The sequence below is a fragment of the Neofelis nebulosa genome, chromosome 3, assembly GCF_028018385.1.
Source record: "Neofelis nebulosa isolate mNeoNeb1 chromosome 3, mNeoNeb1.pri, whole genome shotgun sequence".
Classification (NCBI taxonomy): Eukaryota; Metazoa; Chordata; class Mammalia; order Carnivora; family Felidae; genus Neofelis; species Neofelis nebulosa.
In genome coordinates, this window is record NC_080784.1 from 177,011,948 (window position 1) to 177,030,388 (window position 18,441).

General features: G+C 41.2%; 1 protein-coding gene across 3 annotated transcripts in view; it reads left to right on the forward strand.

Moving 5' to 3' along the window:
- The first annotated feature begins 1,204 nt into the window (after positions 1-1,204).
- ARAP2 (ArfGAP with RhoGAP domain, ankyrin repeat and PH domain 2) overlaps positions 1,205-18,441 on the forward strand; it is a 199,470-nt gene continuing 182,233 nt past the window's right edge. For 2 of the 3 annotated variants that reach the window (XM_058722887.1, XM_058722888.1), the window contains exons 1-2: positions 1,205-1,558; positions 13,228-14,292. In XM_058722887.1, the coding sequence (XP_058578870.1) occupies positions 13,385-14,292 (908 nt within the window). In that variant the 5' untranslated portion in view covers positions 1,205-1,558; positions 13,228-13,384. The remainder of the gene's footprint in view (positions 1,559-13,227; positions 14,293-18,441) is intronic. The other variant, XM_058722886.1, reaches the window with a different exon arrangement.

Consider the following 18,441-nt stretch of genomic DNA (forward strand, 5'->3'; position numbering starts at 1 on the left):
CCTCCACCCCTTAAAGTTGTGTCGTCTTGGCCAAGGTGCTCTGCCTCTCCGACTCCTCAACTATTAAACGAAGACACCAATCCCTTCCTCACAGACACCATTTGAAGGAGAAGCCTATAGAATGGGCTCAGCCGAATCTGCAACGGAGCTCGGTAGACAGATTCCCGGGCCCACTCAATGCAACTTCGCCAAGCAGCAGCCTGGGAAAACCAGCGCCCTAGATGAGTCTTCAGTTTGGGAAACGCTGAGGTGACACGGAAAGTACTTAGAGTAAGACTAACAATCAGTGGTGGAGAGGTTCCGCCCATTTGACAGGAACCCCTCTATCAGCGCGCGGAGAAACCCACTGGCCAGCAGGGGCTCGGAAGGGTCACCCGCGTGTCTCCCCCCCATCCCCCCCAGCCCCCGGGGAGGGTACTGCCCTCGCCGATCTTCGCTCCCGGACGCGCCCTCGCAGCTTTCCCAGCCCCGCCGGCCCGGGAGCCTCGCGGCCAAGGTGCGCCAGGTGGCGAGGGTGCCAGGCGCGGCCTGGCCTCGGCGGACTGAGTCAGCCGCCCAGCTATGCTGCGGAACCAGGGCTGCCGGCTCGACCGCCCCCGCCGCTGAGCGCCGGCTGCCCCCGCGCGGGGCGCCGGCTCCCCGCCCCCGCGGGCCGAGAGGAAGCGGCAGAGGCGCGGCGCGCGAGAGCACCTGGGCGGGCGCCGGGCGGCGGCCGCAGCGCTTCCGGAGCTGCGCGCGGGCTCGCGTTCCCCGCGCTCCCCGCCTCCAGGTGCGGCGGCCGCGGCGCGCCAGCCCGTGTGACAGCGCCGCCCGCGCGGCCGCCGCCCGGCAGCAGACGCGGTGCGGGCAGCCGGCGGGGACCGGGGAGGCGGAGGAGGCCCCGCTCCTGGGACCGACGGCTGAGGACCGAGCGAACTGGGCGGGCAGAGACGCCGGCGCCGAGGCTTCACCGTCCGCCTCGCTTTCCCAGCTGGGCTGCCCGCGCGCGAGGCGAGTACCGGGGGCCGCGGGTGGGCTGGGCGGGGCGGGGGGCAGGGGGGGACAGTCTCAGGCTGGGCTGCGGCTTTTCGGCACTTTCCGGGTAAATTCCCAGAGCGCAAAGTGTTCGGCTCTGGTTTCTGCCCCTTGGATTTCGCTCCCGCGTGTGGGCGTCTAAAAGGAAACCAGAAGCGGGTAAGTGATACAAAAACTCCTTGCTAACGTGATTTGGTCCGGGCGGGTGAGAATCTGCACCGACAATTAGACTTCTCCTTCGGCACCCCGCACCCCGAGATAAAAAGAAGCTGTCCCTTAGCGAGTTTCAGGCACCAAGTTATTTACTCGGTAGAGATAATGAGTTTGCGCGGATCTCTGCGCTTCCCCCGCACCCTGCTGGTTATACGCTTTGAGACGACAGGCTTGTTAATTAACTTTAATCACAGTCATTTGGCCTCCACCTGCCTGAACCCAACACCGTACACCGGGACCTGTCGGCAGTCAGTTTACTAGATTGATCTTTCATTTTAGTTTGGAGACAAGTCTCTTGGGAGAATGGGTGAGCCATCTCATTTAGTAAAAAGTAAGTTCGCCCGGGCTTGTTTTCTTAAACACTTTCCTCACCTCCTTTTGGGGATCTGGAGCTCTTTTGATTTGAGGGAATGCTTTGTGAAATGACGTTGTGAACTTTATCCTTTGGTAATTAGAGGAAAAATAGAAGCAAGTTTGTGTAGAATCATGACATTTTTTGGTTTTTGCGGGTTTGTGTAGTGATAGGAACATTTTTTTTTTTTTTTTCAAGGTTGCCCTTGAAATAGGCCGCTCAGTGGAATATAGCCTTCTGGTTAAAAAAAAGAAAAAAAAAAAACGTATCGAGAAGGAAACTATTTTTGAAAGTACATTTAATCGGATGTCACTGTGATTACCAATAATAGTATTGTACTTACAAGCTCAGTATTGATTTCCCCCGCACTTAAGCACTCTACACCCACATGAGTTTGTGGAACTTTGCCCATAAGTAATTGGAAGATGAAGTTAGGGCTGTTTTAAAAAAGGAAGCTAACTTTTTTAAGGGAAAAAGAATCCTGTAAACTTGTAGTTATGACTTTCATGCACTTACAAGAGAAATGTTGAGGGAAAATTCTCATGACATCACTCTGTTTAACAATGTTTAAAAAAGAAAGAAAAGTAAAATGGGTCATGGAACTTAGCTGGAACCTAGAGTGGAAGTGTTTGTTTCCGTGGCCCCCTTTTAAACGCATTTTTTAACAGATACACATTCAAAGTGGGTCCTAACATCAAGAGTGTTTTATATAGATTTGGTTTGTTAGTACTCAGAGATTTATTTAAATTAAAACGCACTTAGGGGGTAAGTCAGTTGACTTGTTAAAACTTATTTACATGGGCGTGTATGTGTTTGTATTTTTTCTGTCTTCTGTAAACCTGTCAGATTTTATAGTGGTTGCCAACGAAAGGAAACCTGAGTGTGTGTTTGTAAAATATGTATTTTGCTGTTGGTGTTTTTAAAGATAATTTCTTAATCATCTGATATTACTACACGTTTCTAGAAGTTTAAGATCCAAATATTCAATTAATCCTTTTCAACTCAACTATAGATAGTTACTCTAAGTACAGGAATCAGATTACAATGAATTGCAATTTTCTTGGAAATGTTTACATTAATACTATGAAACTATGAAGTTTTAAAAACCCTAGGACTCAGGTTTATAGATTTCATGATATCCAAGACTTTTTTTTTTTTTTTTTAAATACCCCACCTTCCTGTAACTTTGAGAAAGTTTGGTGAAAGGTGTTATGAAATTGCCAAGTATTATGATGGTCGTTGCTTTCATAGCTTTCTTTTAATATGTTTTTTTTTTCTCATTTATTTATAGACTCATTTATTGGATCCAGTGTTGGCACTTGCTAAGTTGAGGGCTTTTTGGAATTCTCTGTAAAATATTAATTATGTAGGGAACTTTTTATTAATGTTGGAAATATTTCTTAGCTTTGACCAAACGTCAATTGATGAGAGATTAGAGGCTATGAGATGTCCTTTTAATCCTTTCTGTGAAGTCTTGGTTCCCTCTAGTTTGTTATTTTAGGTTTTTTTTTTTTTTTTTTTTTTTTTTTTTGATTGGCCAGATTAAGCCAATGGTGATGGCTAAGCCATTTTACTCACTTTGTTGAAGTCAATTGTATTCTATTTATAAGGTCATTCCTAGTATAAGAATAAGCATATATCTTTACCCATACTATGAGGAAACAAAGGAATCCTGATCTGGGTTGGAGTAGTCATTTTGAGCAGCTTCAGAGGTAAAAACTACCAGTGAAGAGGTGGGAAGAATTATTTTCCTATCTTATTCCATTTGTATGCAGAGTAGATGGGTAGGTGAAGGGATACTCAGGGAAGGACTAATAAGATGGTGAATATGCCCTCATGGTTCTTACAAAAATGGGACGCATAAAAGGGCTATACAGGTTATGTTATATAGCTTTAGGAAACGGAAACATCGTTAATCAATTTGAAGTGGGAGAGATGATCAGGGAAGAGCAGAAGAGAAGTGGGATCTGCATGCTGATTATAAAGTGTCTTGGGCTCCTGGGGGGTGGGGATGGTAACAGTCATTGCCCAGTCTCTTTCCCAGTATCTTGATAAAGTTCAGAATGCTTAGCCTGCTATTCAAGGTCATAGCCAACTCCAGCTTCCTTTTCTGGCATCACTTTTTATTACTTCTTGAACCTTGGGTCCAGCTGTTCTCATCTCCTTGCTGTTATAACCTGAAGACCTCTCCCTCCGTGCCCCCTTTATGGCATACCTTCTGCTTCAGATAGTGCTGTCTCCATCCCCATTTCTTCCTACTTGAGATTCCCCTCTTAGCCCCTTCGCTGATCACTCCTTCCTCAGAGCTGTGAATGGCTGCATATTTCACTTGCCTTCCTGGAATTAATTTGAGATTTTTAGAGTTCCCTAGCACTCATGAAAGATGATGGTTCTACTTCTCTATGTAATTAATAGTAAAGCAATATTTAAAATGTCAACCATGTGAAAGTCAAAGTCACAAAATTAGATTTTTTTATTATTATTTGTGCACTTTTTGGGGGGTACCTCAGCATTCCATTTTCGATACTTCTTCTTTACTGGCACTTACCAGAGTGGTAAAGTAATGATTGTATGTGTGCTATTTTATTTTGTTTAGTTCTGTCTAATCATAAGACTTTTAAACTCTTTGAGAGAAGACATTGCATCTTCACTTTCTTTATGGCACTTAATGCTGCTCGCAAATGGGAGAATGGTTGCTGTAATCTTGAACTGCAGATATTTCCCACTATTATTACTCTTGGAGAGAGTAGTTTTCCTCAAATATTTATTGAATGAATAAGTGTAAATAGATGAGTCAGTAAGTTGGAAGACATTTGCTGAGATATCCTCTCTTCTTAAGAAAAAGAGACTTTGACAGTAAGGGAACCAATAGGAGTGAGCTCCCAAATTCAGCTGGAAAAGAGGTCAGGGGACTATTTATAAATGCAGAGAGAAGAGACGTTCACAGTAGGCTATTTTGAAACATCTGGTTGTTAGTTTAACGATGCAACTCAAATTCAGAGCAATGGTGGGGTTTAAGTTTATACTAAAAATTTAGAATTAACATATGTATGATAAAGTACACATAGCATAAGCGTAAATTTTTAAAAATCTTTCTATTGATCTGTAACATCCTACTAGTTTTGACCTGACTAAATTAAAACAATGTTCAGGGCAGCATGAAATGGAACAGAATCCTGAAGAATATGTGCCCATGTTCTTATCAAGGGATTGAAGTGGTCTCATTCTTCTTTCAGCTAAATGTTGCTGGTTGTAGAGGGGTAGCAGGGAGCTGGCACTGGGCAGAAGCAGGTGCCCAGCTAGGGGCACACAGGTAGGGCTCCTCCACCATGATGCAGGCTTTGGCTTACTGCTTTTCACTGTCCCCACTTCTGCTCTTGTACGAACTCAGCATAATGAAACCTTTCTGGTTGTTGAAGAATTATGGCTGTCCTTTAAAGATCTGTGAATTAGAACTGACAACAAGTTTCAGACATTAGCCCATTAAAATCTAGGTGGATAGCTTGAAAGAGAAAGACTGAAGCCAAGAACATTATCAAGTACATAACTATTGAGATTATTACCGAAAACATCTAAACCTAGGTATTATGGAACCTATTGGTAACTTCTTGTGATAAGGAAGTGAACTATCACTTCTAGCCTTCACTGAATGTGGAAATGGATCCTAAGTTCTAGATTTGGAAAGAGTTGTACTTTTGAGATTGCACAGTAAAGAAAATAATCAAAATGCAACTTACACAATTCTTTCTCCTTGATCCAAGCTGCAGAATGCTTTTGCCCAAGCTCTGGCTATTTTCAGCTCAAACCTTAGTTACTTTCCATCCAGCAGACACTAATTAAATGTTTATTGCTTGCCAGGGACTGTTACAAGATCTTTATGCATAGTTACTCATTTCATCCTCCAAACAGCTCTGTGAAGTAGGCACTATTGTCCTGACAGTGGTGAGGCTCAGAAAAATAAAGGAACTTCCCTATGGTCTTGCAGCTAGTGCATGGCGGAGCTGGGATCACTGGTAATCCCTGTGCTGTGTCCTCTGGACACTGTACTCCCTGTACTACTGCCTGGTGGAAGAGAGGATGGAATAGGTAGGGAAAGCTCACGGATGTGGTGGTAGATAGTGTAAGACCTGAACTGGCCTCTAAAGGAAAGAAAAGAGCTCTAAATGTGTACAGGGAATTCAATTTGAATAAAAGGAAGCTGGCCCAAACCTTCTAGTCTGTCTCCCTAGCTCTTTATTGTGGTAAAAACAAAATAAAACATGCAGCATAAAATTTGCCATCTTTACTATTTCACAGGGTATAGTTGGGTAGTAAGTAAATCTACGTTGTTGTGAAGTAGACTTCCAGAGCTTTTTCATCTTGTAGAACTGAAACTGCACACCCACGGGACCCCCCCCCCCCCCCCCCCCCCGCCAGCCCTTTCTACGAACTGGAGTACTTTAGATACCTCATAGAGGTGGAATCATGCAGTATCTGTCTTTTTGTGACTGCCTTATTTCACTCAGCAAAAAGTCCTCAAGGTTTGTCCATATTACAGCACGTTGCAGAATTTCCTTCCTTTTGAAGGCTTCATAATATTCAGTTGTATGTGTACTCTACATGTGGTTATCCATCAGGGAACATTTGGGTTGCTTCCACTCCTTATCTCCTTTGGCATCACATTTAAAATTAAACCTTTAAAACTAGTCTAATACCTTCTGGGACAGTACTTCAGTACTTTCTATTCTAGTCAAGCTGCATTTTTGTTTTTGTCCACCATTGACTGTTCTCGTGGGTGGTGACTACTTACTTTGGCTATATTTGATTATCTGATTTTGGCTTCCTACTGTTTTATTATATAGCGCCACAGTGGCTGTCTTTCTGCAATGATAGATGCAAAATAAGTTTTAATAAGCAATTTTATGTTACTTTTGCTTCACATAGTAATTTCAAAGATCTTTTCCCCTAATTTGTCACTTTGTCTTAAATCCCACACAAGTAGAAGTGAATGAATGTAGTTTTTCTTTTTTAGCTACTTTCATGGACACATATACCCACAATCAAACTGAAAAGGTATGTAAGACTTGAGCTTGCAAGACATGGTGTTTTGAAACAGAATTTCTGTAGTGACCGTAGGTGCTTATGCATAGGAGAGTCAAAGGAGGGGAAAAAATCAGAAGTGCTTGATATCACTCTTTTGTTAAATCCATTTTCTAGCTCTTAGGGGGCATCATGGTTAAGAGCACAGGTTGTAGAGTTGGACCCTGAGAATTCTGGAATTTATTCACTCTTTACCCGTGCTGTGGCTTTGGGTGTGGGACTTTCCTCCCAAGGCAGTTGTGAGGGTTAGTTGTAGATCCTAAGTAGATGGTGTGTAAACATCTGCAAATATTGGCCATTATTACTAGCAGTATAAGCCTGAGGGAGAATGAAAGACAATGGCTGTGTTTTATGTGTGGGGAGTAGTAGCCTTCAAGGCAGAGAACTTGTCAGTGAAGGTCAGGGCCTGCGGGTGACCACAATCCAGAGAGATGGCCAGGTTGACGGAGCTAGGCTTCCTGTGTGGGATTTAATGGGGGTAGTGTCGCCACAAGCTAAGATATGTGAACGGGTGGTAGGGGAGTGGGGTGCTAAATGACCGATTTGATAGTATTTTGGCAGCTAAGCACTCAGGCTGGAAAAACAAGTTAGGATTCTTGACTCCTGACCCTTTGCAGTCTCTTCTGTACCATGGGATGGAGTAATGTGACAACAAGCATATTTTCTCTAAAGTACTTCCTCTTCTGCATGGTTGTGGGGACCAAAGTGGAATATATCATCTTTATGAAACCTTGGAGTGAATATCTCAGTATTAAACAGGAGTTTGCTTGATATGCAAACACCATGGTACATATTTCTTGTGATTGTTGTGTGTACTGAGGCACAGGTAGAATTCAGTTAAGACCTGTGTCCCACACTAACTTGTTCAGCATGATACCCATGTGGAACTCCCTTAAGGGATTAGCTGTTTCTCTGCAACACGTTTATTCTCAACTTGAAGTCAGGGACAGTTCTCTTATCATCTGTAGTGCCAGGCATCCTATGGGGGTAACTGATTAGTGATAGAGATTTAGAAGAGCAAAAAGTGTACAGGAGGTTTCTACCTTGGGTATCATTTCAGGGTGTCATAAATCAACTTTACTATCAACTGGTGCCACTCGAACATCATGACAGGCAAAAGAATCTTTTTTCACACATTTCTGGGTTTCCCCCTGCGGGATAGTTTCACTCCATTGGGAGCCACTGTTCTGGAATACAGTAAACCCTCATTGTTCTTCAAATCAGTAAGATTCGTATTGATAACCTTGAAAAGTTTCATTATTCGTGTGGCAACCTAGTTTCTCTTTATTTGGTAGATATTTTCAGTCTTGTGATTCTGTGATTATTAAGCCTGTTTTGACACAGTTGCACTTTCTAAACATTCTAATGTTATGTTTCTGATTTTAAAAAGGTGAACTTTAAAGTTATGACAACATTCATTTGTATGGTGCTTTTTTTCTCCCATAAGATATTAGAGTCAGGCAAGTACGAGCACTGAATACTTTAATGACTTCATGGATTCATGAAGTGACCCATGGTTTTAAATTTTTTTCTTTCTTTGCTCAGTTGGGGGGGGTGGGTATGACAAAGCTCCCCTGGTGGTGGGTGATGGGGAAGAGCTTCACTGGGGGGTTTACCTTACTTGAGGCATTAGGAGAGGGAAAGCTATCCCACAGGTGGTTTAGAATGCTTCCAGCTAACTTTCTACCTGCCCCCCCCCCCCCCATTCCTATGGATTGGAGGATTCTGTATTTGAATCTTGTCCCTGTTTCTGACAAGTTTGGTGACCTATATAGACAAACGTTAAAACTGTATGTATTTTACACTTTTCATTTTATTTATTTTTTAATTTTATTTATTTGTTTTTGAGAGAGAGAGAAGGCGAAACAATGAGCAGAGGAGAGGCAGAGAGAGAGGGGGAATAGAGGATCCAAAGTAGGCTCTGTGCTGACATCAGAGAGCCCGATGTGGGGCTTGAACTCACGAACCATGAGATCATGACCTGAGCCAATGTAGGAAGCTTAACTGCCTTAGCCACCCAGGCACCCCTATGCTTTCCATATTAAATACTCTCAAAGCTGTGAAAAAGTCTTTTTATTGAATACATGCTATGTGCCTGATGGTGTTCAAAGGCTAGAGCAGTGAACAGTACACAAGATCTCTGCCTTCTCTGTCCACAGATACCAGGTAGTAACAAAGCCATCAAATAGAGTAAGAGTAAGGAGTAGCAGAGGGAGAGTAGGGAAGGCTTCTCTGAAGTGGCCACATTTGAGCAGAGACCAACCAAAGTGATGGAGGGAGCCATGAGTTGGGGAAGCAGATTTGAAAGAGATACAAGGGTGAGAAGTGAGCTCATGACGTGGGGATAAAACTGAGGCCAACTTGGTGGCAAATGAATGATGGAATGGACAGCCAGGGGATATGAAGTTGGAGAGTCTCACAGGAAGTGACGTGTTACGACTTTTGTTATAAAATGAATCTTTCTGACTGCTGTATGAGACTATACTGTGTGTGTACGGGAGGTGGGGGGGGGGCGGGCAGGACAGAATCAGGGCTATGAATCAGGAAGCGATTGTAGTGGTCTGAGATGAACAAGATAGTGGCCTGGACTAGGCTGTGAGCAGAGGCGGTGAGAAGTAGTTTATGCAGGACAGAGTTTTAAGGTTGAGCTCAATAAGATAATAGCATAATGCATTATTAAGTGATCTCCAAGCCAGGCATGGGACGGGTACTTGTAAATGTTATTTCCCTTTTACTTCTTGAAAATTGGTCAGGATAGGATGGGAAAATGTACAAGCACATGTGTAGTGCCAGCAATTTTGCATTCTCTAGACATGTAGTACATATACATCATGCACTGTGTTTCTAAATAAATAATTTGACTGGCATTTATTGGGCAACTTATATGGACTGGTCATCATTTTGGCAAAGTTGTTAGTTTATTATGGATAATAAAAAATAATTATAATGGCAAACACTTAACATTCCTTGTGTGCAGTTAGTATTCTAAGTGCTTCACAACAGCCCTGTGAAATAAGGTCTTGTTACTCCTGTTCTCCTGATGAGGGTGAACTAAGGCCCAGAAAGGTTAAATGCTTGTCCAAGCTTATAGAACTAGTAAGTGGAAGAATTGGGATTTGACCAAGGCTGTTCAGCTCCCAAATCTTCATTTTGTACTGCTAAACTATCCCACTTCTGTAGGTTACTATGGAATAAGTGGAATATGATTTAATGCTCTAAGAAGTAAATGCTGTAGGAATACAGAGAAGAGAGTTTATTTCTTGTTCAGTAGAGACCTTGTGACAACATTTGAGTTAGACTTTAAATAATGGGAAAGGTTTTAGCTGTGGGGAGATAGTGATGACAGGCATGGAAATAAATATAGTGATGGAAGTATATGTCTACTAAGCACTTAACTTGTACTAAGCACTGTTTGACCACTTAATCTTGACCAGCACTGACATAGCTTTGAGTGTTTCCATTTTCCGGGTAAAGAAACAAACACACAGACATGTGCCGTATTTACACTGCTAGGAAGTGGAGGAGGTTGGGTTTGAGTTTGACACCAGATGGATGGGCAAGGGGTTGGGAGGGGTAATCTGTCCTTAGGGGAGGAAAGTGATGAGCTTAGGCTCAGGTGTGATGGTGTAAAGTGTATTTGGGGAATGTGAAGAATTTAAAACTGTAAAATTTTGTTGCACATCCCTCTCATCCCAAGTACAAATTTCTGAGCCTGTTATCAGCCATCATTGCTGCACAGAAGATCCACAGACCAGTTCCTTGGAGAGCCACTGACCCAGAACACAGCATGCATGCCAGTGTGCCCAAGGGGAGGTCAAAGTGCGGAGGGCTTTGATCTCACTTTAAGGGTGTGCACATCCATCTTTTTGCATCCGATGAGTGTATGGGCTAGAAGAAAGAAGGATCTGGAACACCCTTGAGTAGTCAGACGGTTAAAAAGCCTGGTGACTGAGGGATGGAGCTGTCAAAGTGTAGAAAGGATGGGAGGGCCTGTGGGAGGGAGCCTCTTTCACATCTTGAAAAGGAATTGAGTTCATGTTCAGCATGTTGAATGATGGCAGGGAGGTAGTTTTGAGTAGAACTTTTGGTGTATTCATCCTCGATTCAGCCGCCCAGGAAGTGTTTGTGTATACTCCAAGGAAAGGCAAGGGCTTTGTGTAGAAAACGTACATGCAAACCTACCATGAAACTAACAAAATGGGCCTCTCAAGTACTTCTTCTATGCCTACTATCTTCTCCTATCACTTAAACAAGTTCCAAGCGCTTTGCAAAGTTCTAGGATCCTAGTTATAGATGTATATAAAGGAAGGAGGGAATCATTTAAGAGGTTAAGAGGTTGATAGGAAGCCTTCACAGAGAAGATAATACCTGCCTGCCTATTCAAATTCTTTTAAACCATGCATAGGATTGTGCAAAATGTTCAGATTTGCAAGCAGATGGTGCATATGCCAAAGGTATGGGGCTATTAAACAGTTTGTTGCCTTAAGAATGATAATTAACAATAATGAGCTAAAGTGAGCAAGGGATGCTGGTAGAATGTTTGGCATGGTTGAAATTGCTGGAGCTAGTACATAGGAACACCTACCTTGCAGTAAATAATAGGAGGCATGGTATCTGGCACATAATTGGTGTTTACATCAATAGTAGCTGCTATTATTGTTATTATTAGACTGAGACCAGACTGTGGTATGACACGGGAATAAGCTTAGACTTCATCCTGTTGAGGATGTGGAGGGACATGCTAAATTTGGAGTTTTCAGTAGATCACTGAAGACCGGGCTGAGGGATTTGTTTAGAGACTGTCATAATCCAGGCAAGAGATATGAGTGTGTGAACCATGGTAAGGGCAGTGAGGACAGAGGAGAGTATTAGTCAGTTTGGGCTGCTGCAACAAAATACCACAGACTGTTTGGCTTAACAGAAACAGACGTTTATATTTTCGCAGCTCAGGAGTCGGGGAAGTCCAAGATCAAGGTGTTACCCAGTTTGGCAATAATCATTTCCATTTGTGATGTGCAAAAAAAAAAAAAAAAAAAAAATAATGTATTTATTTACAAATAATTGTGTAGAGCAAGAGTAGTGTATCTGAGAATTAGTTTTGTATAAAGTGTTGAAGTTTAGCTTTCTACGTTTTTTTTCCCCCTGACATTTTGTCATTTTGAATGTGGCAGAGGGATACCTTATTGTCAAAGTCATTTCCTGCCTTGTGTCTCTTGTTTGTATTTTTCTTTCTCTGCATCCACAGTGCTGTCTGAGGATAATACGTGCTTTCCCTTTTTTGTGTGTACGTGTGTCAGTGTTTGCCGATATTTTTAAATAGTGGAGACAATAGCTTTTGGCCTTTTGGCAGATAAGACATGCAGTGTCTGAGTGGTGTCTCTTGGAGAGTTATTTTGAAATGTGATTTTCAGAGACAGTGCATTAACACTTGTTCAGATAAATTGACTTAGATTGGGTGAGTCTCATTTTACTATTTCAGCATATGTTATGCATGTTGTCTACTTTTTTTTCTTTTTGTGGAAGCATAATATACAGGAGTGTGCACATATCCTACATTTTCACAAACTGAACACAGTCACATAAACAGCACCTAGATAAATGGACTTAAAAAAATTTAATGATGTTGTTTGGGAGTAAAATGAACCTATGTACATCTGCTATGTAGAAAGGAAAATGTGACCTTTAGACTTTTTTTTTCCCCCTTTCATATTATTTCCTGTTACCTAATGTATTTACATATTATTCAGGCAGTTTTATCTTGTATATCAATATTGTGCATACAATGGTACTGCATTTTTCGAATGAAAATTATTAACCTGAGAAATGTATTCTAACTGTGCTTTTTAAGAGTGTCTTTGCAGAAATGTATTAAAGGGTAGGGTTGTTCATACCTAGATACTGTTAAGAAACATTTTCTAAAATTTGGAAATCAAAAAGGACATGTATAGCATGTTCTTTCAATGCATTGTGTGGGGGTATTGTTTAACAGGCCCACCCTAGGGGTATTTATTTCTAATTTTGTGCTCTACTTTCTATGTGCTGTTTGATTAGAGCCCTGAACTGGGAAGTTATCTGTTAGCTTATAGATTTTTGTCTGGTAGAGAGATAACCCCAAAGGTTATGGTTTTATTGCCCTGTAGGACATTAACCAGTTTTTTAAATCTAACCTACTAATCTTAGTCTTAACATGAAAAAAAAAAAGTCTTTTCTGTCTAAACCTATTGCACAAATGTTCCTGGAAACAGTCTTACCATCTTACTGGTTCCTTCATTAATGGGTTGAATAAATTATTTGACACATGTTCATTTTATATTTGTGGGAAAGTTGTTTTTTACCTTTTTGAAAATCATCATTTGATCCCACCATGGCATTTCTGCCTTGTATCCTCACACTTTACCTAGGAATTGACTCTCTGGGGCATGCAGAGTAATGGCAAAGATTCTAAACTCTGAGTGAGCGAAAGTAATTATCCTCATTTCTATTGTGTTTCTCCAGAGAAAGTTTATCATGTCAGACTAGGTTTTCATAACTAAAATATCCTAATCCATTAATATTCTTTTCTTTTTCAGGCTTAAGCACATAAAACATTCACTGTGAAGAAAATAACATTTTGAGACATTTCTCTGTTGCGAGTGATAGAGGAAAAACCAATACAGAAGTGGACTTTCCTGTGTGTATCTCCTTGTACTGCTTTTGATAACTCAGCTTGGTAATGAAGCCACCATTATGTCCTCAGTCAGTGAAGTAAATGTTGATATCAGAGATTTCCTAATGAGCATTAATTTGGAGCAGTATCTCCTACGCTTCCGCGAGTTTGGTTTTGATACTGTGAAGGACTGTGCGGCAGTCAATGACAGCGTGCTGCACAAAATTGGAATATCACCTACAGGACACCGGAGGAGGATACTGAAACAGTTGCAGATAATCTTGTCAAAAATGCAAGATATCCCAATATATGCAAATGTTCATAAAACAAAGAAGGACGATGAGACTTCAAAGATTCCCCATGCTCCATTCTCTGATGGGAGTAACTCCGTAGACCTTTCAGATGCAGGTGATATTCAGGCACCTAGCCCAACGCAGTGGGAGACTGTTACCAAAACTCTTGATCAAAATGATGTTAGTGTAGAAAATAGCCAGTCTCTTAAATCAGATGATAAGCTGTCTCTTCTTAAACACAACTTTCCCCTTCTAGAAGAAGAACCACACCCAAGTTTGAATTCTTTTCAGCATACTTTATTTGGTAGTGAAAATATTAAAGGAGAATCTTTGATTACAGAGATAACTATGGATTGCACAATCGAAGAGCAACAAACAAATAGAGCTGATTTGATCTCAGAAAATGTGAGCCAGCTTCCTGATGTGGGCTCTGAATGCCTTTCTTCCCTCCGCCCGTCAGTATCAGAGGCAAATTCTGGAAGTGGAACTAATGGTTTATTAGAAAGATCACTGCCATCCCCATTCTTTCAATTTCAAGGAGAGATGGTTGTAAATGATTTGTATGTTCCATCGTCACCAATCCTAGCACCCATGAGAAGCCGTAGCAAGCTGGTTTCAAGACCATCTAGATCTTTTCTGCTAAGACATCGTCCTGTACCAGAGATTCCAGGGTCTACGAAAGGAATTTCAGGGAGGTAAGAATTTTTATGATGAGCCCTAAGTATTCAATTTGAGTGAATTTAGTTGCTTGTAATGCATATTTTTAGGATTGGTAAATTTGACGTCTATTAATTTGCCTGTTCAATGAACCTTTTTTTCTTCTAAAATGAAAACGTGTCATTTCTTTTGTACACTGTTTCCCAGAGTCTATTTCTAACTTATAACTGCCTGGGACTCTTTAGTTTTCTTCCATTTAAATGGGGGAAAGTCCCTTCCTCTAATTTTACCTGGCAGTTCCTTCCCATGCCTTCCTTCACACCTGGTTTTAAATTCTTCCATGAGGGCAATTCTTATATTTGAATTGTTGACTGTCTCCTGACTGGATTATTTGTCTTTCAGCGGCGGCCATGTTTCTTTTTTTTTTTTTTTTTTTTTAACATTTATTCATTTTTTTGAGAGAGAGAGAGAGAGACAGAGTGTGAGTGGGGGAGGGGCAGAGAGAGAGAGGGAGCCACAGAATCCAAAGCAGGCTCCAGGTTCTGAGCTGTCAGCACAGAGCCCACCTTGGGGCTGGAACCCATGAACCGCGAGATCATGACCTGAGCCGAAGTTAGATGCTTAACTGACTGAGCCACTCAGTCACCCCAGGGGCCCTGTTTCTAACATTTGTATCTCTACTGCTTGACACAATGCATTGGCATGAATTAGTAATTCAAGATACATGTAGGGAGCACCAGCTTGGTTCTGGTCACTGTGCTCGGTGGGGAGGTAGAGAGGAACGAAGGTGCTTGAAGTGTAGCGTAGGAGACAGATGGTAACAGTACAGTGTGAAATCCGGTTCACTGGAACCGGAATTCTAAAGAGGGGCCCACCAGCATTGCATGTTGGGTTGTTAGTCCTTTGAGGTAACTGCGGAGGCTAAGCGCTGACTTAACAGCAGAGAGAACTTTCGTCCCTTTCTCAGGGTTACACCTAAAATAGTTGTGGTTTTCTCCAGGGCTGTGGTGGGATGTTTTTCTTTTTTTTTTCTTTCTTTTTTTTTTTTTCTTTCTTTTTTTTTTTTCATTAAAAGCTAACACTTGTCTCTTTGCTGGGAGTCATGAGGTTGTTCGACTGTTAACTGCTGTGGTACTAGATGTAATTATGGATTTCCTGCACAGGCTCTAGGCTGGCATTTCTGCAATACCCTCCTTCCCTGCTTGTTTCCACTCTACCCCTACTGCTGGTACTGTTGCCTGTGGGCATCTTTGGTAATTACAGTGCAAAATCCTGGTTGTATTTGCAGGAGAAAATGCAGAAGTTTAGTATTTGCCAAAGAAAATGTGGCAATTTACAGGACTGTTGGTTTAAGAACCTCTCATTAGAGCGTAAACTCTTTGAGGGAAGAGATCCTGTGTACTTTGTCTTTGTCTCTTGGCATCCCTCGCGCCAACAGCAAAGTCTAGTCTTTCCTTGGGAATCAGTAGTAATAGTGTCCTTTATTAAACATCCTAGGAGCCAGTTTGTTTTATAATTTCCTGTGGGTTATCTAAATCTCTCAGTGGCACTGGAGGTATTATTCCTACATTTTCTTAGGTAATTGAGCCCTAGGCTGACTTTGACAGGATCACATGAGTGGTAAACTGGAGTTTCATTCCAGTACATCAGACTCTAGAACCCACACACTTTCTTAACCACTCATTTAGGAAATATTCTTAAAAATATTCACTGCATATATGAGAAAGTATTAGGAATGTGGAAGGTTACCAATTTTTGTATGACACTAGTTTTAAAATATTTTGCTAATTTTAAACAAAGTAACTGAGGGCGGTTTGCCATGAGTATACACATTAAAATTGTGTCTTTGCCAGAACAGAATCCTTTGGGGAGTTGTAAGGATATAACTTCACACAAGAAACATTTGGCTTAAATTTTAAAAGGTGCTATTTTTCATAAGTTCTTGAGAAACTTGATGTTTCTTCATTTGTAAGCGTAAGCTTTATATCATATGAAAGACTTGTAATTCACATTGTTTGTGAGTATGAGTCTTTGAAAATGAGAATTGAAATAATGTTAAAATTAGTAAATAAGTTAGTCCTAGTTGCATCATAGCCCTGCCAGGTTACCCCTCATAACCTTTCTTCTTTGATTATGGTGGTAAATGGTAACCCTGCATCTGTGGTACTCAAATCATACAATGAGAAACTAAATTATTTTCAGACTTCACTTGTATTTTTCCTTGCGGTCCTGGCCTGAATTGCAAATAGGAATTTTGCAAGATTTTAAAATGTCATAATATGAGTTTTAAAATAAAACTGTGGATTATATAACCTGAGATTCTCTGTAATCAGATTACATCTAAATGATATTTTAGTACATTTCTGGATATACCAAATAAAAATATTTCTTTGTGGCCAATGCTTTTTTTTTTTTAATTTTTTTTTTCAACTTTTTTTTATTTATTTTTGGAACAGAGAGAGACAGAGCATGAACGGGGGAGGGGCAGAGAGAGAGGGAGACACAGAATCGGAAACAGGCTCCGGGCTCCGAGCCATCAGCCCAGAGCCTGATGCGGGGCTCGAACTCACGGACCGCGAGATCGTGACCTGGCTGACGTCGGACGCTTAACCGACTGCGCCACCCAGGCGCCCCTGTGGCCAATGCTTTTAACATAATTTCTTTACTAAACATTTCATGTATCTGTTAAAAGGTATATATGATGTTGGATGTGTTCCTTGTGTGAAGCCTTCTGTTTTTGTCTCCCTGGACATCAGTTCCTCCCCAGCTGCCTCTTCCCTCCTTATTTATCTGACAAAATGAACACTCTGGTCAAATGGATTATCTTTGTCCTTGTCTTCAGTTTTTCCTGAATTCCTGCCTGCTCCTTTTCTTGGAAAGGCTGGGCTAGGTGGGGCTATTGAGCAATGAACCTCAGGATCTCTTTTTAACCTTTCTTGAGGGCTAGGGCAGAACTAGGCTTAAAGAGCTGGCTCTTCCCTTATCACTTTCACCTGGAGGTTTCCCATGGAGGCCTCCAAGCAGGAAGTGAGGTCCAGCATCTTACCATTTCCCTGGGAGTCCTGGGCGTGTCCTGTGATCCTTCCGGGAGCCTCCTCTTCTGTGCTCAAGACAGGAAAGAACAAGATCCTTTCAGCTACTAAAGAGGTACCTTTCTTACCCTCCTTCCCAGGTTAAAGATTTTCATACGTCTCGCATGCAACTGTTTTATCCTTGGCACAAGTCACAAAGTCCTTCTCTTTTAGGTATTGTGCCTCTAAATGTTTTTAGGGAAGGGGAAATAAGGAAGCAGAGATGGGGTGCAGGAAGATGAAAGGCAGGGCTGCACAGTGATTGGAGGACATCTGTTATAATTTATTGTTAAGACTGGTGTACCATATTGACTGAAGGGTCTTTAAGAGTTTGAAATCTAAACCTGAAGTCTCCAGGCTTCTTTGAACTTTTTATTAAAAATAACAATCTTCGATATTTTTCTCTAGATATACGTAGACATGATACAGACATTAGAAATGGATAACCCTATTTTAGACTTTAATGTTGAAAGATATTTAAGCAGAAAATGTACAGAAAAGTCTTAAGCAGTGGTTGGGTGCATTGAATAAGAAAAATACAGAAACTCGTCCCATCTTTTCCACGTTGAAGAAAAACTTCACATTTCATGTTATAGCAGAAAAATGCTTAGCAATCCAAAATTCTTTATATGCCTTTAAAATGTCTTCTTTTTAAATTCTATGAAAAAATAGGCTGATTATTTTAATATTTTCAAAATTTGGACTTCACCTAAATTTTGACAAATCAAAATTTAAGTAGTGAATAGTTTGATTTATTCTTAGAGGATAATGATATCTGTCTGCTTCAGATTTTTTATAAGTAAAAAGACATTAGATTTATACTTTTTATTTCATAATATAAAAAGCACCACTTTGAAAAATATGTGTTCTTAAATTCCAGTTATTTAACATACAGTGTAATATTAGTTTCAGGTGTAGAGTATAGTGATTCAATAATTCCACATGACACCCGGTGGTCATCACAATAAGTGCACTCCTTAATCTCCATCACCTATTTTACCCATCCCTCCACCCACCTCCTTTCTGATAACCATCACTTTGTTCTCTGTAGTTAAGAGTCTGTTTCTTGGTTTAACTGCCTCTTTCTTTTACCCCTCTCTGCTTGTTTGGTTTTCT